The 27052-nt window shown below is 37.4% G+C and overlaps 1 protein-coding gene across 3 annotated transcripts in view; it reads left to right on the top strand.

Annotated features, from left to right (window-relative positions):
* CWF19L2 (CWF19 like cell cycle control factor 2) overlaps positions 1 to 27052 on the top strand; it is an 85167-nt gene that overhangs the window by 9649 nt on the left and 48466 nt on the right. For all 3 annotated transcript variants that reach the window (XM_082333460.1, XM_082333461.1, XM_082333462.1), the window contains 9 exons: positions 4226 to 4336; positions 5039 to 5158; positions 6483 to 6590; positions 8984 to 9103; positions 10647 to 10740; positions 11871 to 11986; positions 13548 to 14266; positions 19550 to 19646; positions 22266 to 22355. In XM_082333460.1, the coding sequence (XP_082189586.1) occupies positions 4226 to 4336; positions 5039 to 5158; positions 6483 to 6590; positions 8984 to 9103; positions 10647 to 10740; positions 11871 to 11986; positions 13548 to 14266; positions 19550 to 19646; positions 22266 to 22355 (1575 nt within the window). The remainder of the gene's footprint in view (positions 1 to 4225; positions 4337 to 5038; positions 5159 to 6482; positions 6591 to 8983; positions 9104 to 10646; positions 10741 to 11870; positions 11987 to 13547; positions 14267 to 19549; positions 19647 to 22265; positions 22356 to 27052) is intronic.

Below are 27052 nucleotides of genomic sequence, written 5' to 3'. Positions count from 1 at the left end.
GTCATGTAACAACCCCCATTTATTGTGTGACCTAGACCTTGGCCATTGGCAGTGTCTTTGATCTTTTCTGCTTCTTCCTGGGGTGGCATGGTGTCATTTTTACAGCTTTTGGTGTTTGTGTCTGCAGTGTATTACAGGCTGTTTGGAGCAAGTTTTATTCTTCATTTAGCAGATACTGTTGTCAGCAACCACGCAGGCTGGCCTTAATGACCTGCCTAATGAAAACCAGAAAGCACTTTCCCTGATCTTCGTTTCCTTCCTCATTCAGATGGGGCTGTGAAATCCAAGACCTTTTGGCCTGCTTGTGGTAAAGACTACAAAGTTTGGCTCTGTTCACTTTGGCAAACGTTGCTAACATAGTGCTGTAGAATAATTATTGTTTTTATAGCACCTTACCAACAGACCTTTCAGAGTGCTTTGGCAGCATTATACTTCACCTCATACTTGTTGCAAAGGAGACTGTGGGCAACTTTATTAGGGTGTCGCAGAGGTACATAACGTAGCATGATGCTTGCCCTTCTTGACAGGTTGTTGTTTGTAGTGGTCCTCTGTGTTTGTGTGTAGCATGCCATTTGCATAATTAATGCATTACTTTGAAATAGAGGTATTTCAGAAATGTAGCATCCTTTATTTATGGACGAAAACCATAAAAATATTTCAGTGGTGACCTAAAATGTACCTAATATTAAGTACTCATCTGTAAAGGGGAAAGGATAAATTGTTGGATATTTTTATGGTATCATAAAGTATAAATGAACCTTAATGTGAATTAAATGCTTGAACTAATGTGGATTGAGAGATGTGAAACTATTAGAGTTGGCCTTCATAGCATAGAACGATAAGTCTGACAGGGGACTTAATTATAAAATGTAGAAAAGAAAGAAAAACTAGTTAGATGCTAGTAAGCCCTGAATCATTATAAAAGACAAGTAGAATAGAAAGGTAAGGTTTGAAGTTAATAAGGTAGTGCAGACAGATTTTCCTCCTCCCCCTGACTTGAAATAATTGGGGGGGTGTGGGGTGTGAGGGAAACCATTCACCAAGAATAAAAATGAATACTGTAATTTGATGGTAGAGGGAGCTAGATATTTTTTAGAGATAGAAAGGATCAGAGGGTATCGCTGCTAACTTTCTAGTCTTGTGTTAAAATGATAATTTAGGTGAAAATACAACTTCTTTCATATTTTTAAATCTCTAGGCAGCTTTCTCTTTTTTTCTTTTACATATGGATATATGTTAAGAATCTTCTGTATTTTGTATCTTTGTCTAAGAAGAAACAAATTTTAGCCTGATGCTTTTCTATCTGTCTCTCTCTTTTTAACAGTCTGGTGGTATTGCCACTACAGATTCATCTTGCCCAGTCCTGTTTCATTTAGTATTCAGGAGACAACAGTCTGCAGTTTGAAGATGAATGATTTCTAGTCATTCTGTGTTCTGAATATGTATTTGTATACTTCAGCCAAAATGATGATCCACCTCTTTTGTTAGGATTGTGTATCTTAATTACCTAAATACTTGTCTGGTTTTTTTTCTGTTTATTCTTAGATCTAATAAAAAGTATAAAAGCTCCTTTATAATGTTAACTTCATTTTATGAAATATATATTTGTAACTTTGGTAACATGAAGGAAATAGTAATTTTATTTAAAATATACCTGTTATTATAGAGAAGCATAAGAGAGTAAATCTTCCTAGACAGGCAAAGAGCATATTAAATTAAGACATGTTGACAAGCTGATCTTGATTGGCCTTTATTTGAGGTTTTTATAGATTTATATGCCCAAGAGCTGCTGAAGGGGTGGAAGGGAACTGTTGACTCCAGCTGCAGGTCTTTTCTAAACCAAAAGTGAAATGGAGCATGCAGAAAGCCTGTGCTTTTCCCAGTCTAAATCCTGGCAACATGTCTCGTGTTTACTTGTGGAGCAAACAAGTTTGGTCTGGTTTTGTTGTGTTTTTCCCATCTAGAACTATATTCAAATTCCCTTTATCTCTGCTGTTTCATCTCTGTCCAATTATAAGCTTAAGTTTTGTGTGTGTGTGTGGCTTGTAGACGTTTTGTGAGTTGCATAGCTGAGGTTATTACCCTTCACTTGTCCGTTAACGTGGCATGCTTAGTTACTTTATTTTAGTCAGATGAATATATTTTTAAGACAGAAGGGCCATCGTCGTCTCTATGGACTAGAACAGAAAATATCAGTCAGTGATTTCCGCGTGAACTTTCAGTGGTGTTGTCCCAGATGGATAGGTTTCGTAGGGTGGGCAGGGTTAGCCAGTGAGCTCTCTGGATCGTGGAGAGGTAGCAGGAAACATACCTGCGTTTTTTGGAGTCCTGGGTGGTTTTGGAGACCCTATGTTACGCTTAACAACTATTTCACTATTGCTGAATTATAGTCCTGCTTATTCTTTCATTCTTTTGTTCATTTATAAAATGGAAAACTGTTTTGATATCAGAATAAATGTTTCAATGTGCTCTTAACTCATTCTTTCTTTATTTCTGCCTGCTGAATTTTAAGATGTAGCATTCACCCTTGTAGCCTGTCAGCTTCATTCTAGAGATGGACTTCCCAGTCTTGGCTTCTTTATTTGAGGTGACTTAAACTATTTTTTGTTGTTGTTGTTTTGCAAAGTCCCTTCTTTTAAAATTAAGAAGTCTGGGTAGCAGCCTTGCTTTGCTTGCATTTAAGTGCATTAGGAAGTTTATCACCTGGGCTTCTAAGAAAGTAGATGATACAGGTTTAAAAGGATGCTTTGTTTGGGCACAGATGTGTAGTTTTTTTGTTGTGGTGGTTTTTTTTTTTTTTTTTTTTCCTGTTGTTCTTTGTGCTGCTTTCAATATTGCTAATGACAATGTTCAAAAATACAGCAGCACTCCTACCTTATGAGTTAGCTTTTTTTTTTTTTTAACTCTTAATATTGTTTTTTAGCATGTATTTCTGTTCAGTGAACCCTTATGGTGTACCGGTCATCCTCCTGTAAGTCTTGTTTTCTATCAGTACAAAAGCTGCAGATTTCCTTCTTGGCTGTATCAAAAAAGAGAAACTGGCCCGTGGTAGGGAGGTTCCTGTCTTGCGCAGTGCACAGGCTTGTGTCTAGAGTTTGTTACAGAGAACTAACAGTTGACCAGCATGGAAGATTTCAACTGGTTGTCTAATTTCCTGAGATTTTTTTTTTTTTTTTTAAATTATTGGGTTTTTTTAAACTTGTATGTAATCTCTTGGTTTGTGATTGAAAATACTTTCTGGTAAAACTTGATGTTTCAGGATGAAAACCAAACTCCACCTTTAGTTTTTGCTTTGACTTTAGTTATTTAACAAAAACCCAAAAGCAAGCTCAAACTTGCAAGACTTATCTCACGCAAAATTAGGGTTGTAATAATATAAAATAACTATCCTCCTGTTTAATCAAGTGTGGTGATATATTACGCTTTGGGATAAAGAGTTTTCTAATGGCAAGTTATATTTAAGTAAACTTGTTTGTGAAAGTCATGTTTCTGCTGAAAGTAATAGAGGGAACTTCAGAGGCTGAAAAGGTTGTTATTTTATTGATGTGTTTTATAAAAATCCTTTTCATGAATTGAAACTGCCTGCAGTGATTATTATGTTTTCAGAAGTATTAGTATTTCTAGTTTTATCTCCATAACTAGAAAGGGAAGAACGTTCTGCAGCCCCAAATGCTAATCCTTATATAATTGTATAGTCCTTGAGAGCATGGACTTCTGCAGTTCCAAGTTTTGCACGTGGCTGAGATGTTTTCCAAGTTGAATGTGCACTAAGATGGGCTTGCTAACTTCTCAAGCTAACAGATAGTGAGCTGCGCTTTGCAATGGAGTAATTGCCCAGAGAATTTTTTGTAATAGAAAATCAGAAGTCCACTATATCATATCATATGCGGTTCATGAAGGTTGTAAGAACAGAAGACTTCTCAGAATGAAGAATGGAAGTTGAATGTCTTCATGTCACTCTTACTTAGGATGATAGGATGAAATCAGTGCTAGAGGAGCTGCAAAACTGTAGCTTGAGGAAGGAGGGTGCATAATACGTTTTAGCTGAATTTCCCCTTTAACGTATAATCCAAAAGTATTTTTATTGCAGTCCTCTAAAAGGAAAAGTTCTCAAGCACAGTTCTCAACATTGTGTATGGTTGTGTCAGTGTGGCTTACGCAGGTGCGTCTGTAAGTAAATGCTACTGAACTCTGCCTAGTTATTTTTCTTCTCTGTTTGTCATAGGCCAAAATTAGTTATGAAAAGGAGCAGAGGCGCAAGCTGCTAAAACATCTACGAGGTGAAGATACATGGATGCTTGCTGATGTGAACGAACGTGTGGAACAACTGGAAAAGGTGACGGAGCTGTAAATCATTGAATTATGTTGTTAGCTGTACAGCATATTTGTATGAACAAGGGCTTTAAGATGATCTTTAAAAACCTCCCAATTTCTGAATTCTCTATGCATCAATATTAGCTTTTTTTAAGTGGAAATAATCTTTTACTCACAAAGAGGGAAAAATTTCTGTCATTCAATTCCCACTTTAATTTCTACCAAATGCAGAAGAGCAAAGAATAGTCTGATGGGAAGAAATCTGGAGGATCCAAGGCTTCATAGCAGTCCTGTTTGTGGTCATTCACAGGAGAAGCCTTAATGGAACATCTGAATGTCTCATCCTTTTAGCGTGGAAATCTTTGCAGCTATTTCAACAAAGGACAGATGTGTATTGATGATGCAGTGATTCCTGAGGAAATAGATTTGACCAAAATAAATGTAGAGTAGAAGATAGTCTATGTATACTTATAGTGCGTTAGTTCCAGTGAAAAAAATATTGAGAGGGGGAAGAAAAGTTGATTATAAATGTGAGGCATGCCTGCACACCCCCCCCCCCCCCCCCCAATAGAAGAGAGAGAGGGTAGTAGAAGTAAAATGTAGCTATGTCCAGCTGTGCGTATTTTACCTTTTTCAGTGTGGTTTGGTAAGTAGATTGTGATTGTTTTTCTTGTATGTGGGTCATTTGGTTTACTGGATCTCATTTACAAACATTTACTTGTAGGAACATTCTGTGCAGAAAAAAAAGAAAAAGGATAAGCATTCAAAAAAAGCTAAGAAAGAAAAGAAGAAAAATAAGAAACAAAAATCTGAAAAGAAGGATGACTTACTTGATAATTCTTCGGTAAGTAAGAAACTTTAAAATGCTTCAAATGACATCTTTAAAACCGGCACCATTTAATCAATTTAAAAGATGCTGTTATGTGAGTGCTTGTGAATTTTATAATATTGAATTCACTTATTAGGAACTAAGGGATTTATAGTTTCTCAGCAGAAAGAAATTGAAAAAAATCATTATTCTATGATAGAGTGGAAAAATTCATAGGTTCCCTGCGGTCAGTGATATATGGTAGAAGGATGTGTCTAAAATTGCAAATACTTGACTTTGACTTTAAGCATGAGTTACTGCTGCCTTTTTCCTTGGATGTTCAACCGTGGAAACTCCCAACAATATGGGAGTTGTACGTGGGTCTGAAGGAAGGCTCCAACTTGTGCATTTGAATCTATAAACAGATGCCTTCATATTGAGGGGCACTCTGGCAAAACAGTACAGAGACTGCATTAGAAATCTGGGCGCTGCTTTCTGGCCATGTTGTGTGTAAAACATCCTCAGAGCATTGTGGTACAAGTCAGGTAGCACTGTGATTTTTTTTCTTTTCAGAGAGTCTCTTTTATTGAGTGAAGGAACATGCAGCATGATGAGATTTATTTTCCAGGGACTGATATCAGACTTGAACTATGCTCTTCAGTGTGGGAAGTAACCTAAGCCACAAATGTCCCACACTTCCCATGGGAGTCTTCAAAACCCCTCAGATCACATCAGTGAGTCCCTGGATACAGCACAGTTCTGGCTGATACCTTTGATCCAAAGTCTTGTTATTCCCATGACAGGTTCATGTAAATACCAAAGAAACTCTCTTCAACGGAGTCCTATTTGCTTCAAGTGTAAAATCTCAGTACACTGTTTGCAAGTGCAAGTGTAAGAAGTTGGATATGAAAAGAGGGGAAGATAGCATGTACAGTGCTTTATATTGTACTGTGTTACTGATTTTACTTTTCTAATGTAAAACATAGTAAAGAATTTAGATTTTTTTAAATTTTGTTTTTGTAATGCCATAAAAACAATTAGTTTTGGTTTTATTCTGATAGTTTTAACTTTAGCAGTGTTATGCTAATAAACTGCCAGTATGAACAAGTGTTACATACTGTGATGTGCTCATGAAGTATGGTGGAATGTTTTGATCATGAAGTAACAATCTCCTATGGGAATATCAATATTCTATTTTTATTATCAGTATTTTAAAATAATAAACAGTATTATATCAGTAATGCTTAGCAATCAGCATCAATTTTGGTTATCAATATACTTGGTAAGTATTGCATTTTATCAACATATAATAGTATGTTAAGGTGTCATTATTATTCTTTACATTAAACTCTGTTTTTAGGATTCTTCAGTTGAATGGGTTGAGTCAAATGTGTCACAGTCAGATAACACAGAAAAGGCTTGGAAGGTCAACAAGCAATCAGATGCTGTGAAAGAACCCTCCCTGCAGGTGAGCAGTCTGATAACTACTCCAGAAATAAATTCGGCATGACCAAATGTGAAACGTGCTTAGGTTTCTTGACAGCTCTTTTGCAATGTGTTGAACTAAACCTATTTTACAGACAAATGTCTTTGTTTAACTAGGTAAATGTTACATTTCATTCATTGGAAGACTTCTCTATCTAATAGACCCCAAGGGAACGTCAGGAAGATATGCCAGGGGAGGTTTAGGTTGGACATTAGGAAAAGGTTCTTCACCCAGAGGGTGGCAGAGCACTGGAAGAGGCTCCCCCGGGAGGCAGTCATGGCACCAAGCCTGACAATATTCAAGAAGCATTTGGACAATGCCCTCAGACACATGGTGTGAATTTGAGGGTTGTCCTGTGCAGGGACAGGAGTTGGACTCGATGGTCCTTGTGGGTCCCTTCCAACTCAGGACATTCTATGATTCTATGATAATAGTTGCTTAGTATTTAACAAGGCAGTACACTTAAAGTTACCTAGCACCGATTCCTTTCATCATGTTTTGAGGCTCTAGCAACTTAGTTGGATTTTCTTGAAGAGGTCATCTTAAAGATCTTGACTAGATGTGTTATTTTTTCTGCATAATTTCGGTGGCTGTTCTACAGTTGAATGAATTTTTGCTCCTGTGGTGCTTAAACCGATATAAGGAAGAGAGGTGTAGAACTTTTCAGCCACAATATTTATGGAATCAGTGCTTCTTTTGATCTCCCTAGGTGAATTCTGTGCCTGGTAAGCAGTGTTTATTCTGGAAAATGGAGTCATTCTGAAATGAACTGCTGTGATTTTAGTAACATAAATGTAGTTACATGTCATCCTCAGTTGTATGAAATGATGATTTTTAATTTAGTGTCTAATTCCACTCCTGAAAAAATCCCTGTTTCTTGTTCTGAATTTGTGCATCTTGTTAAGAGGTATAAAAAGGATCTCTGAATCATATCTATCTTCTTGGAAAAGTATAAAGTAATGAAATATAAATCCTTATGTATGTCATGATAATTTATACTGCAAAACCAGTTTTTTCCAAGCATTTCTTGTATAACGTGTGCCCTGGGCTTGTCTATTTTTGGATGAAGGGTGTGCTTTTGAAAGGAATTTCCTGGTCATCCATTTTTGTATTTTGGCTCACATTATGGAGAAGTCTTGGAGCACGTAAGCTCGTTTCCTGTTGGATTAAACTAAATTAGAAGGTACATTCTCAAAGTGCACCTAAGGCGCTCAAGGGGACCAGTCTCGGACTAGTCCAGAGTGCTTACTTGAGGGGGAAGGAAAAAAGAAAAAAAGAGAAACAAAGAAAATCTGCAAACCGCAGATCTGAAGCCTATGTAGAAGCCAGAGTCAGGCTCTTTTCAGTGGTGCCCAGTGACAGGACCAGAGGCAATGGGCACAAACTGAACCACAGGAGGTGCTGTCTGAACAGCAGCAAACAGTGTTGTACTGTGACGGTGACCAGGCACTGGCACAGGTTACCCAGAGAGGTTGTGGAATCTCCATCCTTGGGTATATTTACAAGCTGTCTGGATGTGGTCCTGGGCAACTGGCTCTAGGTAGCCCTGCTTGAGTGCGGGTTTGGACCAGATGACCTCCAGAGGTCCCATGCACATCCGCTTCTGTCGATCCACATTGCTTGCTAATGTGGGCATAGATACTATTGAATCACTGGAAGATAGATTATTTTTCAGTTCCTTCTCTTTCTCAGAGGAGATCTGAGAAGTGAAATGCTGTGTTTCACCTCTTGAAACTCTCTGGTGTGTTGCCTAATATAATTTTTAAATAACAGAGAAAGTGTGACATACAGGATCTATTCAGATTGACAACTCAGACTTGAACCCTACTGAAGATATGAAGACTCTTCTGCAAGGGCATGTTTCAAAATAGGCATAATCTTGTCATTTTGGTTCCTATACTATCCACAGAAGTGTTCCAAATACTTGTTTTTGTAGAGTAGTTGTTTATAATGTGTATGTCACTGCTTTCTTTTGAGGCTTCAGGTTTTGTGTGTATAAAGGTAGTAGGTGTATATATAGGCTTTTTATAGTCTGTTTTTCTTTAGAGAGTAGTCCTCATTTTTAAAATGTCCTTGGTCTGGCTTAGGTTTTGTAAATGCAGTTTTCTACCTTTTACTGTGGGTACAGCTCAAAGACTTTACATGTGTAACTGTTTAATTTGAGGGTGCAGTCAGTGCCTGGATATCTGAGATATGAACTATGCTCAATTAGCGATTGCAGATTTTGTATACACTAAAAGAGATGTAAGAGGTCATGAAGTCAGAATTGGCAAGATGAAAAGGAATTGGCCTAGATGTACAGTGTTCGTTTAAGCAAATAAGTAGTCTGTACGGTTTGCATGTTTACTAGTGTCTTCTTTGTGTTTATTTTAAAGAGAGAAGAATGGATGAATTTAGACTTCACGTCATTGAAAACCACGTCATTAGCAGCTGTCAGAGGTGAAAGACACAAAGAAAAAATATTGGAACGACAGAAAGCTCAAGAACTTGAGCAGGTACGAGGAATTAATGTATCAGCTTTTTTCTGCATCTTACTAAATTTTGTGTGATGAATGAACCAATGAGTTGGTTCAAATACATAAGTTCTTGTATAGTTTTTAAACTAATGCCTAACGTGTTGTGTGATAGTGACTTTAATTAAATTGGTCAGTTATTTGTTCTGTTTGGGATGGGAAGTGTTCATTCAACAGGCTTATCTTGTGGAGAAAAGCTTTTAAACTGTCTTCTAGGTAAGGAGAAAGCCAGTTTTGTTAGTAGTGAGTTAGGTAATATTTGAAGTGCTTCTTAAATATTTTACTTAACAATTACAGACTGTTGGTCTGTCCTTCTTCCCCATGGTGTGTGTAAAAGGAGCACCATTGTTCTGTGTGATAAAAGCTTACGTAAGTTACTGTGTTAAAGCGTAGGGTGCTGAGGCTTGTTTTTTCCTGAAGAAAGAATTCAGAGCAGTTGCTGTGCCTTTCATGCCGCAGTTGTGCATGAACACATGGGTGGATCAGGGTCCACCTGGGGAAGGGGTTGCTGTCATTAAATTAGTTCTGTTTACATACAGTTGCTGGCTGCTTCATTTGTTCATTCAGCTCCTTAAATGCAATTAGTCTGATCTGAAAACATAGTTGCTGATCACTATCTACTATTTACTTGTCCTCACATCTCACAGTAGGCCATTTGTTGCTGTTAGGTTTTCCAATTAGTTGTGTTGTGGCTAGGAACCAGAGTGACCTGGAGCGCTTTTCTTGTGTAGTATCTGGCACTTTGGTTATTGTCTTTTGAGAAGGAATTAATCTCTTTTTTTTTTTTCCCCCACATATTTTTTTGCTGAACGCTTTTTCTGAACTGTTAAAGGACCACTTAATGTGGAGATCTTAAATCACCAGAATGTCAGCATGTATTATATGGTTAATGACAATTTACGTGTATTCTTGATCCTAGAAGAATATGATTTTTATAGACTCTCCCACCCAACCACTTGCTCTCCATGCAGGTTTATACTTTTGTGTTTTCCACACCAGAATGTCTGTCCTTTCTTTGATACCCAAAACCATGTGCACAACAGATGCATACAGCATGCCAGTGGTGGTGATGAGTTGACGATATAACATAGACAAATTCAAAATTTTGTCAGTGCTGGGATACCTGATCAACCCTTTTTTCTCCAGTGGACTTCCTTGCCTGCTTCCAGAGAAGTCAGTTGACAGAACCACAATTAGCAATCTAGTTTGAGGGAGAAAAGCAGTAACTCAAGGTAAAACTAAGAGCCCCCATAACAGCAGTGCTTCAGACGCAAGTGTGTATTACTGCTGCACTGGCAATGGAGTCAAACAGTAAAACTGCTTCTTTGTAATAGGGGTGCCAACTAAGCAGATGTTTGAGAGCTTTGACTCAGGATGGAGAGTTGTGTTTATTTCTACCTGACTTTAGATAGCACAAGTTGGGAGTAAGCTGTTCTAGTCCCACACAGGTCTCATAAAATTTTTCAAATATTCCAGAAAATACAAACCATATGCTATGCGTACATTAAAATAATTTCTGTTTTAGGCCATGCTGTCTGAGAGAGAACTCAATCCCTATTGGAAAGATGGTGGTACAGGTTTGCCACCAGAGAAGGATGAAGCAGCTTCAGTTAAAAAAGGTAAACAGCAACTTTTAGTAATAATCTTAAATTTCTGTCTCCAGTCGCTGGTCTCTGTTGCTAACAAGTTACTACTAATGTTGATGTAAAGGGATTATGAATAACATGTAATGAAGTAAAATTTGCATGAAAATTCGGTATTGAATATTGGGTTAATATCATAGTATGCTGTTTTGCAGAATTTCTCTTCACTGGTTTTTAATCTTGAGCGGTTTGACCTTCAGTATCTTTACAGAAATTCTCTATTTTGAACTAATTAAAGGAAAGCATGATTTAACCAAGACAAGATAAATTGTTGTCATCTCATTTGGTTCCTTTCATTCCATTACACAAATTATAGTTTTGAAATATTCAGCCACAGAATTCTGAGTCACATTAAAATGAAGTACATTACAGATGCAGTTTGTGAAAAATACTATTTCTGTAACCTTTTCACTTCTTTCCTTACCCTAGGGTTATTCTGCCTATTTCCAGCAAGAGCAGTTAGAAAAACGTTTTTCATAATGTCATGAAGCATTTATTATGTGATAAGAAGGGTCCTTGTATTCTGTCAACAGGGAACAGTAGGGTCCCTGGCTTTTCTCTTTGGGAGCCTTTCCCTGTGGACAGTCTGTCCTGCAAACCATTAGCCTCATGCCCACTTTAGGAGTCACAGAGCTCAGCGATCTGTAAGAGGTGACAGGCATCAGTGAATATGTGTCCTGAATGTTAAGACCTCTGCTAGCTTCTCAGATGGAAAGCAATGGGATACTCATTAATTTTCTGAGAAGGGGAATGCGCTTGTTTGTATGTAAGGGGTATGCCAAAGAAGGGACACAATAAGAAGGTTCTTTAATTTCATAAAAAACCCCACCACTTGTCATATGCCACTCCTGTCTTGGAAACTGCTTGTTGTGTTCTATGATAAAATGGAGAAGCTTAAATTAAATCAGTGGTATTTCTGAGGTATATCCAGCATTAACTTATAAAAACATGTAATTGTATTATTATATTCTTTCTATTTTTCTTTTGCACCCCTTGAATTTTTACATTAAGTTTAGGTGAAGGTTTAATGTCACATACAGAGTAAGGTTAAACAGGAATAACTACTGAGATATAAAACTATGACCTCTCATTGTTTTCTACTTTAGTTACAATGGTAGAAGATGCTGGATTAAGTTGGTTACGAAAATCATACCAAAGGATGAAGGAGCAGGCTGAGAGAGAGAAACGAAATTTTGAGGAAATTGTAGCTGAGAGATATGGGGTAAGGATATTCAGTTAAATTTTTTTCATACTAATAGATGCTTGGAAAAGGTTACTTTCACGTAAAGGCACAAATACTTAATGTGTAGTGTAAGATATTAGGAAAGAAGAAGGAAAAAGCAGCTTCTGAAGCTTCTCTCAAGTGATGAAGAGTTTAAAGCTACCCAGCCTTCTAGATCTTTTTTGTTAAATATTTTTTAATATTTTTTAATATATGGGATCCTATAGCAAATTTACAGTACTTATCCTCTACATAAGGAGGTTCAAATGATCCCAGTTACAAAGTAACTGCTTCCAAAATTATGGTGTATACTAGAAAATATATTTTATTCTCCTGCATGTAGCAGATAATAATGCACATTGTGAATAATAATAATGCCAAGGTAATTTGGAGAGCTGTGTCAAATTTTACGAAATATGAATCTTCTGGTCACTTGTGATCTGCTCAGTTGAGATATATTGAGAAAGCTGCTTGCTTCTGAAGGGTTTAAAAGTCTTCAAAATGTATTTTTAATAGAACAGTGTGCCATAACAATATTAACTCTTTTAAAGCCTGCCTCCCCTACATATTATATTATTGTCTTTAAAAGCATTAGTCAAAGGTGTGGGATATTAAATCTTTGCCATAGCGTTACATTTGAGTTTTTTGTGGTTTTTTTGATTAGGCTGGTTTGATTGTGGAAATCTTGGATAAGACAGTATGACTTCATACTATTGTCTTTGAACTGAATTGTAGTCACTCCTGAGTGATGAAACCAACATGGTCAGTGCTGGTAGAAATTATTCAGTGCCAGTGATTGTAAAGAATATTATTTTTAAGAATCTTTCTCAAGAAACTAGAGTTCAAACAGCATGAACAACTCTGGCTGCTGAAGTACAGGATAGTGACTGAAAGAGATCCCTGCCTGATTTGCTTCAGTATGTAATGTTTTGAGGGGGCGGGGGGGAAGTAATTGGTGGCTTTTAATTCAGCTCAGAAGAAGGAAGAGGAACAGTCCACATTTTGCATAATTGCCTAATGGATAGAGTATTTGTCCAGAAAGCCAGACAGGGGTTCAAAGCCTGGTTCAAGCTAAAGCTTTTGAACCCACTCTCCTGTGTTTTTAAGAGTTTATCTAGGTTGTAAAATGGTTTAGTGGGTACGTCCATTGGTTCTATAGAAACTGAGCATCTGGTAAGCATAAATGCAAAGTTCATAAGTAAGAAAGAGGAAGCTTCTCTCCCTGGCTCAAGCCCCCAGTCTCCAGGTTGCCAGGAGAAGACAGTCCTGAGGCTCTCATCCCTGTTCCCGGGAGTGCTTTAGCACTTTGCTTTAGAGCCATGGGATGAAAGTTAGAAGTAGTCCAAGAGAAAGGATCAGAAAGCCTTCCCAACAGAGCATCTTAGACATGAGGCTGTAAGTTCCCTTTTTCATACTGGTCTTCCTTTCCACTCCATGGCTCATGCCTTGCCCTTTGCACAGTGACTCATTTTCACAGAATGGTGCCTTTTTTGTAATACTTCGTAGGGAGCTTCACAATACCCTTAAAAGCAGTATGACTTTTTTTTATTCTTTCTTATAGTCAATGGAGGTATTTCAGTCACGGTTAGAAGAAGCTGAAAAAGTTGCATCCAGAAGGGAAAATTGTTATAGAAGTGGAAGATGGAGGAAAACTGACTATTCAGAAAGCGAGAAAGAGAAGAACGAACGGCATATGAAAAAGGAGACACGAGATGAAGATGATAGAAACAGGAACGTGTTTGGGGGCTATACTAGGGACAAGTATGGCAAGGGATGGGCGCAAGAAGACAAAGGTTGCAAAAGAGAGATGTCAAGAGAAGACCAAGAACGTGGACACAGTAGCATGGACTCAGTATTGAGAGGCTACAGCTCCAAAGCAGAAAAACACTCCGATGAAAAACGAAGTCAGGAAAAGAGTTCATCTCTAAGCAATGTGAAACACAAATTTCTGAAACCTTCTGAAGACGATTTATCATCTTACAGTGCACCTAGAGACTACAAGTCACAGCAGTCCTCTTCCAAACTGCAGGTTCATAGCTCTTTGAGCAGCTGTTTCCAAAAACCTAGTGAGGATACTGCACTGTGGACCAAAACACATGCAGAAGATAACAATGAGAAATTCATGTCTGATCAAAAATCATCAGGTACTAGGGAACAAATTGATGACAGTAGTTGGGAAAGAACTCCAAGTGATGAAAAAGAGAAGTTGCAACAGGAGTACCCAAGCAATATCCCTGAGAAGAAACAAACGTCATCTGACAGTAAAACATTGTGTTCTAGGTATTTTACAAAACATCTTTATTTGTCTTTTGTTTGCTGTATTTTTCATGGCAAAGTATACCAGAAACTCTATCTTCTTTGTGACAGTATTAGATCTGATCATATCAAGTCTCTTTAGTTAGGAGGAGGCTAACTTCCTGGCTAGGAGCAGCTAAAACAGACCACTGTAGAAGGAATGAACACCCCCTACTTGTCCTCTCTCCTCAGCATATTTGAGAATTGCTAATGATAGATTATTTTCTGCTTCTTTCTAATGTTAGTTCACACTGCAGCAAAATTGGCCTCTTAGGCAAAAAACCTGCAAAGCAATGTCTTAACTGTTGTTGAATTTATACAAGACAAACTTGAAATGTTAGAAAATGCTGACTAAAAACTGAAATAATGAATACAGCAGGGATAGGTTTGCCACCTGTGAGATGAACTCATATGCTGAAGTAGTAGCATATGAAAAATAGTAGAAGGTATTGATTAGAAAAGTGCATTTTCTGTGGAAAAGAAGAAAGATGAATAGGAGTGGGAAAGGAAAGGCAAACTAATATGTGGCAGGAATTTCAGTTTGCCTGATTTGCTTTAGTGAGAGACCATGGAGACGTTGTAAGGAGAGGTGGCCAGAAAAGTAAGTTGTAGACAACTGTGCTTTTGCTTTACTCAATGCCACCTGTTCTCCAGTATTACCAGCTTGCTGGTTCTTCCAGTGAGAGGAATAGTGCGGTTATTACTCTGAATGCTTTCCTTCAGATCTTCCCAATAATAGGTAGGCATGTGCAAAAGTCTTCTAGAGTCAGGATGGTGTTATTTAATTGCTTGGGAAAGCTGGACAAGTAAATATTCTTGGTTGGAGTATGTAAGAAGGAGGATATGATTTAGTTGGAAACAGCATTTGATGAAATATAATCAAGTGTAATGCCTTCTTTCTTATATGCTTATGTCAGTTATTTGCAGAAAGAAGTCTTCTTATAGCGGGGTTATGAATTTACTTTTAATGTTTAATTGTTGGATTCTAACGACAAGACAATACCTTAAAATTATTTATTTTATTTATAACTGTTCCTACGTGTAGTACTTGCAGATACCTCACTGTGTATTTGCGAGGAAAAATTGTTGATTAAATGAGTACTGCATGGCTAACCAGAAACAGCCAGCTTAGTCTACACAATTCTTTATATTGTATACAATATAGTGGGGTAGTTTTTCCAGATTTTACTTGCTATATTTTCTACTTTGATAGGAGCCAATGAAATTTACGTTTTCTTGGCTAGCAGGAAGATAAACTGTTTGCATGATGTTCACTTAATCTAATTTATTTATTTATTTTAAAAAGCATGAGTTTGAATACACATCATGGCAGGAGTAGTTCCCAATTCTGGCACAAATAGTTTTTATGGAATATGAGAAATCCCACTCATAAGGGTTTGTCATGTCTTGTTTTGTTGTTTATTTTAGTATTTGCCTAGGTGTTATTTTGCTGGAAAATGAGGAATATATATCTTTATAGTTGTTTTAGTTGCTCTGAAAAAAAGATCTTGTGGCATTAAACCTGTGATGTGTGAGACATTATTAGACATTCAAATTTAGCGATCCTCTTTTTTTGTTGTTTGTTTTTCTAGATATTGCCCAAATAGTTATTTCCCTGAAGTGCCTGGGCTTTATCACTTAAGTGCACTTTTTGTAACCTTTGATTAGAATGATTCATGGTGTGTCTGAGCTAGAGCCTATGAGACTTCCTCGGCTCTTGAGTCCTGGTTTATTCATGACTTTGTTGAGGTACAAGGCCTGCACAATCCTCAGTTGTTTCCTGCCTGCTGTGGGTAGCGCATCGGTTTCCATAAGGAGGCGTAGATATTCATGTAAGGGGGGATGCTGTGGTGAGCTGGGAGAGTGCGTCTGCACTGCAGTTCAGGCACAGACTCCATGAAAATAAAAATATGCACTTAGAACTATATGTCTGGAAAAACCCCACCCTGTTAAGAAGTTTCTTTTTTGCACACATAAAAAGACATGATTACGTGTGGTTAGAGGTTAGAGTCTTATCCTTCATCTTAGATATCATGCACTTTTAAAAAAACAAACAAACAAACCAACCCAAACAAAACCAAAAAAAACCCCAAAACAAATACTTCACTGATTAACAGCAAATAATCTGTGTAAATGACATATTATCCTTTAGTAAGTCTACCTTTATTCTCAGTTTTGTTTCCTTCTTGACTTCCAGAAGGAGAAAGCAAGATCTAACAGCTGTGTTGTACAGCTGATGGCAAGCAGGAGCTCTGACACCCAGGAAACTTATTTAACTGTAGTGAACTACTAACAATAGGAGAGTTTTGGTGATCATCCAGAATGCAGAGACTGAGTGAGGCATACCGTGTGAAGACCCTGCACCATGTTCTTATTTGATTTATTTATTTATTTATTATTTTTTGGGAGGGTGGGGGGAGCTGGGTGTTGCTTTCCATGTGTGATGGGTTGACCTCATCAAGCAACTGTGTACCCAGCTGCTCACTCATTCCCGCCCCTGCGGAGGGAATCAGAAGAGCAAAAGGGAGGAAAAACTCATGTATCAGATAAAGACAGTTTAACAAATGAATGAAAGAGACAAAAACAAGTGGTGCAGAGGCAGGCAGTCGCTCACCATCTCCCATGGGCAGACTGATGCCTAACCAGTCTCTGAGCAGCAGCTACTTTGGAGGCCTGCACTCCCCAGCTTTTGTTGCTGAATATGGCGTTATGTGGCATGGAATAGCCCTTTGGCCAGTCTGGGTCGGCTGTCCTGGCTGTGTCTCCTCCCAGCCTCTGGCCCACCCCAGCCCACTTGCTGGGGGTGCAGAGTGAGAAACGGAGAAAGCCTTGAGGCTGTGTAAGCACTGTTCAGCAACAGACAAGACACTGGTGTGTTATCAACACTGTCACCAGTTAAGTCCAAAGCACAGCACCATACCGGCTGCTACGAAGAACGTAAACTCCATCCCAGCCAGACCTAGTGGAGCATGTAGTTATTGAGCAGAAGTTAGTGATACCCTTGCCTCGTTATTGTTATCTTAAAAGAAGCAACTACTCCTTTAGTCTTTTTTTTTTGTTTGTTTGTTTTTTGTTTTTATTAAATAATGGTGAATCACTTTTGTATTCCAAGTACAAAAACTACCTTTTAGCTTTTGGTTACCACATGTAGTAAGTGCAACGCTAATTGTAACTGGACAGAGCTGCAAATTTGGGGAAAGTAGATTGTGTACGGAAGTGGTTTGCTTATTCAAGTTCAAAGAATTCAATTATTATGATAGAAAAGATAATTATTTTCTTTTCCTCACAGAAGAGAACTAAGCTTAGAAACTATTTAGCTGATATTTTCTTTTGCATGTGTTTTCTGCTTTAGTACTGTTAAAACCGATTGTGCATCTCCTTTGATATTTTAATTCTGTTTGTTAGCCAATACAATTACTGAGCTGATTTATTAGTAAAGTGGAGATTACTTAGGTCTGGAAAACCATATAGCCTCTGCTTATTGACTTATTTATTTCCAAGTTCTTTTAAGCTGACTCTTCTCTCTAAGCTTCTGTGTGTTTGAGATGGTTTATGACCTGTTTTCCCATTTCCTTCAGTGGGAATTGTCTGTTTTTGTTCTGGCTCTTGGAACATTTAAGGTTTGGATATGTGGGGTAGTTATCTGTTGGGAATAATTTATATGCTGCTACTTTCTTCTTCTTCCTGAAGTTTCAAGTCTTGTAATACATGTACTCTTTCAGTAGTGTTCAGTCAGTTACAAAAAGTAAAGTTTTCTTCATTGACGTGAAGGCTTGGATTAATAGGTGTTGCTGGTTCAGTTCCTCATCTCTCACGCTGACAATGTGCCTTTTAAGTTTTATCCCCTCTAAAACACAGAGAGAGTTTCTTCAGCCTATAAATCGAAGTGTTTTGGACAGTTATGACACAGGTTAATTAAAAGTGCTGATTGGATGTCCAAGGGATCTCCCCAGAGGAAAAGTCCATCCAGCTAGCATTTGCTGAAAATCACACTTAATAATGTGACTGCTTCAGAGTTTAATTTGAGACAAGATAAAAAGCAAAACAAAAACCAATGTCTCTAGTCTCAAAAAGTTCAGATGATGATTCAAGTGCTAACGCCGCTTAAAAAAAGCATGTCTGAAGTAATAAACATCTCTTGCTTCCTTTACTGAAGTAGTCTGCCTTGTTTTGAAAAACATAGGTTAAGGAGAAGTGAGAACTTCATCTTTGAAGATTCTGTTTCACATGAAGTTAATGTAAATGTTTCTGCTGAGTTTTTGGGTTTTGGATTGGGCATCTTCAAAACAGATGAAAGTAACTTTGGTAATTTCCTCAGGGCTGGGGAGATCTGGCAGTTAAAGATGACCCAGTCTTCAGCGTTCTCCTGTTCTTCAAATCCTACAGGGTTTAACCATATTGAGTAGTGAGTGAACTCTCTCTCTCTCTCTCTCCCTCTCCCCCCCCCCTTTTGATAGTAGGGACCAACATCATAACTGTATTCTTATGTCTCTTTTGTGTTAGATATTTTACTTTCAGAGTTAGTTGGTTTTTGTCTTTCCTAGAGTTAAAGAGCCAAACTTGTTTGATGCCTCTTTGCAATAACTCTTAGAGACCTTATTTATTATCATAAGAATTCATACACTGACCTTTTAATATTAAAATTAAGATACAATACCATTTATTACTAGCTGTAGCTTCTCTAGGGAGACTTCATATTTTAAAAACGGTACTCGTTAATTTTCCATGGAAACTACCATATCAGCCATAATGTCTTTAGAAGCAAAGATTGTACTGTGAGCAGATAAGTATGGGCACATAAGTAGTTTTCAAGAGATGGAAGGCCACTTGGTGTACAGGAGAACAACTGGGAAATAGGTGATTTTGGTGGAGCTGAGAAGTAAAAGCATGACCAAAGCCAGAAAGGACAGTAACTGGGTGGGTTTAAATTACTCTTTCGGCTCCTCTTTTCCTTGCTTTCTGTGCTTGTACCTGCTACTGGCTCTTGAATGGCTCTTTTTTCATGCTGAGAAAGTGTTCATAGATAGTGCTTTTCATTTTAATTGATCTCAAAAGTAAAAGGAAACATGCCTCAAAAGTTTTATTCAAGATTTTTGGTTTCAAAGTCCTTGGCAGCTTCTGACTGCAAATATATTTTTATAATATGTTGTTATCAATTATTTTGACAATAGGAACATATGTACCAGTACAGTAGGCATATAATACTTAATTACACAGGTGAATACTGCATTGTTTTTCTATGGGTTTAGTGCTGCTGGTGTTTTACAGACATACATCAACAGCTGAGCCGCCTCGGGTCCTTAGTGAAGATGAGATGAACAGACTGGGAGCGAGGATTGTGAAGGCAGAGCTCATGGGAGACATGGTAATGTCTTTGAAAAATTGTCATGATTTACTGCTGTTTTTCTTTAAAGCTCATGGTGATTTAGTTACTAAACAAAAAAAAAAAAAGGTATTGATTCAAGCAAATAAAGTCCTGCAGAATTTGATCAGGTAGGAGTTGAAGATACTGCTTTTACTGTAACTTCTGCTTTAAATGCAATGGTTCATAGACTAGAATAGGGGATTCAGGTCCCCAGGTTTTGTAGGCTAGGCAGCATATCCAAAACCAGTTGTTCTCTGCTTTTTTTTTTTTCTTGTTCTTGTGGAACACTCTAAACTCTGGAAGTTGTTTTTTTGGTTTTTTTTTTTTTTTTTTTTTGTTACATTAAGTATGGCTGTAGTGAGTTAATAGCATTCAGTAGTACTGCCTGGAAGTTTCAACTATAACAAGGTCATAGTCTTAGTTTTTAAGCTGTGTTTTACAAGTGCTTGCTCTGAATAGCTGCTCTTAAGGAAGCGTTACTGAAATTTTTTGAAAGATATAATAAAATAACATTTTTTTAGAAGTGAATCTTATCACTATGGGCCTTTGTATTTTTTTTAAAAGATTAATTTTTATTGCACCTGCTTACCTTGCCTCTTGTGATAGAATATTTGCAGCAAAATCTACATCACTAAGAAGTAATAAATAAGACGTTACGACTTCAAGTGCCAAATCAGTATTTCCTGAGAACCATTGATTCTTTGATTTGTGGGAAGTTTTAGGATGTTTGGCATATGAATTTATTGCTGGATTAGGACATGGCGTTGATCTTTGTCAAAGCCCTTATCGCATAATTTAAATTTTGTTAGGAGAAAGTGTTCATTTTATAAATATTTTCTTTTCAAACCAATTTTATATTATGGATTCTTTTTCAAAATACTTTAGACACAAATGTGTGTATGTAGCTTTACAAAGTCTGAACAAATACACCTTTTCTAGAAATCCTGTCCATTTGAAGTATTATCGACTTCAAAAGTGAATTAAAAGTAACTTCAAGCAGTGTATTTCCTACTAAGACGTAATGAGTATTAATGATTTAAGTAGATGTCTCCATGTTTTAATCTGTAGTTTTCCTAGCTAATATGAAAAAATACACTAGTGAGGAAAAAATATGTTTATGAATGTAATTGTATGATAGGTTTGTGAGGGACTGGTGTTAGTCACTTAAGATATTATTTTAAGACATCGTCCTACAGGGGAAAACTGAAGCTATCTATACACTAGTTGCTATAAAGTATTGGGGAGGAGAAAGTTTTCCAAAGACTCTCATGGAGAGCAGCAAAAATTTGAAAACTTTTTTTTTTTCCCTACTGCTCAGCTTCAATAGCATTGTCCAAACAAAAGTTTGGGCACAAGTGTTTGTTTTTGTTTTTTTTTTTCTTTTCAACCTGACAGTAACCAAATAAGAATAATTTGAATAAAAATATACAAGTGTTCTGTGCGGAGAGTGTGATTCTTTTATTATTCTACAGTTTCGTTTTGACGAAAATCATGTAGCAGAAGCCAACATTACAATTTTACTGTTAATTTTATATATACGTTTTTCTACAGATACACTCTGAATTGGCCTAGTTAAAAAAAAATAACCACAGTATAAATAATAAAATAACTAATCTTTGCCTTCTTGTTCTTTAAATGTTATTTTTTTTCACGGACTTTCTCTGATCAGATTGAAAGTGCAGCTTGTAAACAAGTTCATCCCCACACTAGAACAGACGGTTATGTAACGGCACGTCCTGGTGGCCGGAGCTGAAGGTTGACCATGTGGGACAACTGAATTCTGAACCTATTTTTGTTACTGGCTTGCTGCTTGGTGTTGATCACATGACTCAGTTTTGGGGTGACAAGTATAGGCGTGATTGTTGGAGTCCAATCAATGCAACTGGCAAAATGGTCAGAGTATAAATGGTTGTATTTCTTATAGGTTGATAGGGGGTCACCTGGCAATTCTTAGTAAACCAGGATATTCTAAAATGCTTGTATTTATTTAATAAAGAGATGGATGAGAGAGCAGGAGCATCAGAAACAATTTACACAAGACTGAAAACAGTTCTCATTTTCTACTTCTTGTCCATTTTCATACCCAAAGTAAGATCTTAAGTGCCAAAGTTGGACACGTGGTGGGTGTAGAGAGATTTGAAACTGCATGGCAAAAATGTATGAGAGAGATTTCCCTAGACCCATTGTGTGCATGTGTGTGTATGTGTGTGTATATATAAAAATAAATAAAAGGGTATGTGCCATAACCTGGAAAGGTTATACACTTGATGTGTTCAGGCTTTCTTACTTAGCTTCCTATACATAAAATAGCATCTAAGCTTAGCTACACAAAGCAGTTATTAGTATAATTGAATAATGTTTAAGCATAATTTTTCTGGTTTTATGACAATATAGGTTTCTATACTTTAGATACCTTTGTTCTGAACAATTTTTTTTTATTTCATTTCCATTACAGAATTGTGTGAACTATATTGACATGGTTTCTTTAGTCTTTTGTGTCATTAGAGTTTAAAAAAAAATCAAAACATGAAGAAATGGAATGAATAGTTAATTCTGATATAAAAGTCTCTAGAAGTTTAAAATGGTTAAACTAATGGAGTACTACCACTTTCTTTGAAGGAGTTAGCTTCAGAACTTCAAGCAGAACTTGAGAACGCACGCAAATTGAGGGAGACTCAAGGGCAGATTCCAGCAAAGTCTGGCAGAGAGGTAAGGGGAAAATATTCTTCTTTTCTTTGTGCTAACACAGTGGTATAATACAGGTAGCAGCTGAATTATAGAGAACATGAAATGTACTTAGGAAAATTACAAGGTGTGACTTTAGATGAGTTACTGTTGAAATTAAATTGTATTTTCTGGTGGTAAACAAAACTTTCTCCATTGTACTTTAGCAACTTCCACAGGATTTTTTTACTGGTAATATTTCCTCAGCAATGATATATATCTTCCATTAAGAGTAAAACTGATGTGTGTCATGTTGTTGACTGTTTGCCCAGGAGGCCTAGACCTTGTGATCTGCAACCTAGGCTGTCTTGCCTTTCAAGCTGTGCAGTGACTAATGTAGGCACCAAAGCAGGTGATCTGCATCTTGCTTAGCTTGCCAGGATTTGGTGCTGGCTGTTGCATAACTCTGATGTCTGTGAAGAAGCTGACACTTCAAATGTTGTTCCTTTTAAAGGGTGGTATTCAAGAAATGTATAGTAATCTTTTTCCATACCAATTTGGTATAGCTACAAGGAAACAGGATCAATATCTTCATTTATGGGCTCTGTCCTCATGATGGAGAGGAGACTTTTAGGCAAAAACTAATGTTCTTGTCCAATTTGACCCCAATTCCACAGTAAAAATTCAGCTGCAACTCAGCTGAGTTTGAAAAGTCACTAATATTTTTTTCAAAAAGGTTTCATCTCAGACCTCATACATTGACTAGTATTTCTCCAATCTTTAGAAGACAGACTGAACTGGAAGTTCATGTGTGGCCTCTTGCTGACTGCATTGTTACAGTTGTATTGAAGTATAAAGTCTTAGTCCTTGAATTCACAAGAATTTAAGGTTACAAAAGCTCTGTGTAGGTAGACTCTGCTTCATTGCAGTGCAATTCTTAGGCATGTTTATAATGTGTATACAAAAAAACCTGAATAAAGCAGATTGGAGTTGTGTAATTACACAGGAAAAAGTCCATTCCGATTTTAAAATTGGAAAGTAGAGGGTATGTTATGGGTGGTCCTCAAAAATGTTGATAAAGATCTGTACCTTAGAAACAATTTTGGTCAGCCTTAGTCTTAACCATAGTCTGATTTTTATCTTAATTTTTAATTAAAGGATTTTCAAAACTAACAGCTTATAGTCATTGCAAAAGTACCAAACGTAAATATTACTTGAATTTTCAGAAGGGAAAAATAATTAAAAAAAACCCAGCTTTCTTCATTCTGAGGGCAATTGACCTCACAGCCTGTGCTTTTACTAAGTGATAGGCTGCTCTGCAACAGGGAGATTCCTCCCTGCATGTAGCAACACCAAGCTCAGTGGTGCAAGAGTTTGGGGTTTCAGAAGGATGAACTGACAAAGAAGAAATAGTCTGCATCCTTCTGGCCTGACATGGGTCCTATTCTGTCTCTGGACTGGCATCTGAAAAATGCATGAGTAGTCCAGGAGGAGCCTTACTGAAAAAGAAAGGTGTATTATAGACTTGGCTAGATTGGAAATACCATCTTGCTGTCCTAAAGCCTCAAAGGGGTTAACTTAGTAATTTGTTTTCATGAATATGCTATAAGATAGTTATGATTTTTCTTTTATCTTTTGTGTGCCTGTCCATATTCCGTTTTGCACTCTTGTGTGCGTATTTACTCAAGCTGGGTCTGGGGACCTAACAGGGCACCTCCACTCCTTGTCCTGCATTCCCTTTAAACATGGTGGAAAAAGTCGTGAATAACCCTAGGCTGCCCCCTCTTTTTCTTCCTCTTCTGTGGAAGCTTGACTAAGCCCCCATTGACCACTTCAGTGTTGTGATTGATATAAGCTTTTTTGGAAGATTGAAGGGATTTAAAACCAGGGCTCTTTCCTCTCTGAAGTGTCTCGGGTGCGGGATGTCTACCCTTGTGAGCTTCATGTTGGCTTTCTCTGAAGCTCAGGATCAGTTTCTTACATAATTTCAGACATAGAAGCTTGGTTTTTAGGTCTATTTATCTCAGAATGCTTATTTTTATGTTAGAGTCCAACTGTCTTGCAGAAATAACCTTTAGTTTGTGGGAACAAGGACTGTGGACAGTCCTGCTGTTTTGGACTTTACATGGTTTGCCAATGCAAATAGTCCCTTACAGATACAACATGGCTGATGTCTGTAGTTCTGCAGATGGTTAGTTCTTGAACTGCATCATGCCAGAACAGTATCAGCCTCTTTACAACTTGCTGTAAAGTTGCTCAACTTCTTAGGCTTGCAGTAAATTGGCAGACGCCCCAAACCACGGTGAAAGCCTTCAAGTTCACTTGAAGTCACTCAGGTTTTAATTACTGCTAGGGCTTGCTTTCCAGAGGGTGAAAGGCTTCCTGTACATTTTAGAGGCTTACTGTCTTGTCTTTATGGATGTGCCTTGCCTGTGCCAGTTTCATGGCTACTTCTGGCCTGTGTTACGTGGCTTTTGAGTGTGAGCAGTCCAGCAAAGCTGACAGTTGCTCTGTCCTAAGCCCTGTCCCCGGTGATAGTCGCCAGGGTAGTCTTACTGGTTTCACAGCTTCAAACTGATTTTGGACTATTGGGACACAGGCAGAATGTGTTGGGTGCTCCTGTGTGTCAAGGGCCAACTGTATCACATCGTGTGTCTAAACAACACAGATGTTCAGAAACCATCTTGTAACAGAAGAGAGGCTGATTTTTGAAGGTGTATTTGACACTGTACGAATCAGTTTTTCTGTAACATTGACCACCGAAGTGACAGCCTCAATCAGTTCAGCCAGCTGTATTCCAAGTAAGATACCTGAAGCGGTTTCCGCAGAAGCAGTTTTCCAATGGATGTCCCATTGATCCCGAAGTTTGATAGCTTTGCCTCCACTACCATAACAAACACGAAGCATTTTGTTTCGGGCAGGTCTGCCTCTGGTTCCTTGGAGCAGCATGGCCAATGTCATGCTGAAAGGTCCTGAAACGTGACTTTGCCTTATTTTCACTTTTGTTGGGAGAATTGGGGAGATAAATCAGGAAGCAGTGAAGGCAATTCTGAATGCATCTCCCTAGGAAGGTTTTTTTTTTTTCTTCTTGATTAATTGAACATGGATCAATTTCCTAATTCAGTTCGCTGTGTGACTGAATGAAAACTCGTGCTAGTACAAGGGGGTGTGCATGGGCGGCTGGGGTTTGTACAGAGGACACGATCAATTCTTCTGACAGCAGTGCTGGTTTATTCTGCCTTAAAGTGATCAAGAAGTTACAGACTGAAGGGACTGCGAAGTGGTGGCTTAAATCCTGGTTTTATTTATTTGTTTGTTTCTAAGTGAGAATAGAGGCAAACCTAGCTTTTATAGTTCATTTGATTTAGACAAGAATTCTACCCCAAGCAACCCCAAAATTGTGGGTTTGAAGTACAGTTTTCGACTACTGATGTTTGGTGTTTAAAAACCTTACGTTTATCAGCTGAGATATTTCACCAAGTGTACAGATCCTCGTAAAACTATTTTTTTACTAGTTTTTCTTTTGGCCAAAGTAATCTGTGGTTTTAAGACCTGCTGTTTGTGATGCATTTAGATGTTGCAAGTAGAGCTTTCCAGCTGAAAGAAGCCAAAAAGCATGAATGTATACATCTTTCTGAACCTAGAATAGCAAGAAAATTGTAAAAGGTACTGAAGTAGGAGAGAATTCCATAGCTGCATCCTGAGTAAGCCCACTTGGGTAATTCTATAGCAAAAATTTACCTTGAGGAAGAGGATTGTTGTTGTTTTCTTTTTTTTTTTTCCTTCTTTGTTCTTGGCAGTTAGTGTGATGTTTCTAGTAAATAAAGTGAACAGCCATGAATGATAATGTTGTAGGTTTTCTGTGTATGAAGGCACCCCAGATTAAAATTCAGTGCAGGCTAAAACATGTTTGGATTTTCTTGATATTGGGGAAAAAAAAATTAGTAATTTTGTCTTAAACCATATTTCAATGGTATTGAAGCATTTATTTTATTCATTACCAGCCCTCATTTTGCATGTCTTAACATTTGATTTGTTTTCAACTGCTAGCCTTCCATGTGTCCAAAGTTCAGAAAAGATGAAAATTTATTAGTTGAGTTGTTCTTGAATTGTTTTTGGCTTTTGAGTAGCTTTATAAATGAAATTCTTTTGCGTGAATTGAGATATGAATTTTTCAATAAAATTTGTGTGGTTGAAGAGGTTTGACTTTATATATATTCCTCTTGAAAGCGTATGAGTAGCTGTTGTCTTACTTATTTGGTACTTCATGAAAAATACTAGGGAATGTTGTTTCGGGATATTGTTTTACTGAAGCGGTTTAATTTTTTCCACATTATCTTTTTTTTCCCCACATCGTTTCCACTTCATCTAAAATATTTCATTTCTTAATTGCACTTTTTCCTACTTCTTTCCTGTAGCTAATTTTTAAAATAAAATATCTATATCTATAAATACAAATATATATGTATACACACACACGTATATATGAAACCTAAATAAGAAGGTAAGTGTTTTTTTTTAATAGCCTCTGAACTGGTGGGCTATCGTAAGTATTTTCCTAATTAGTTGTGCTAGGAGAGCTAAGAAGCATTGCTGTTGTCAGGCTTAATGCCTGAATGTGCAGTTAAGAAGAAACAAGTTTTCTGCTCTGCAGTGAGCAGAAGGACTGTGAGAGGACACCACTGTGTATCAGGCTGCTGTAAGTTGGGAAAGGTCCTCAGTAACAAGGCTTTGTGAAACAG

Source organism: Platalea leucorodia (genome assembly GCF_965183815.1).
Source record: "Platalea leucorodia genome assembly, chromosome: 2".
Taxonomy (NCBI): Eukaryota; Metazoa; Chordata; class Aves; order Pelecaniformes; family Threskiornithidae; genus Platalea; species Platalea leucorodia.
Note: the sequence above shows the minus strand (reverse complement) of the source record. Positions and strands in the feature narration are given on the sequence as shown.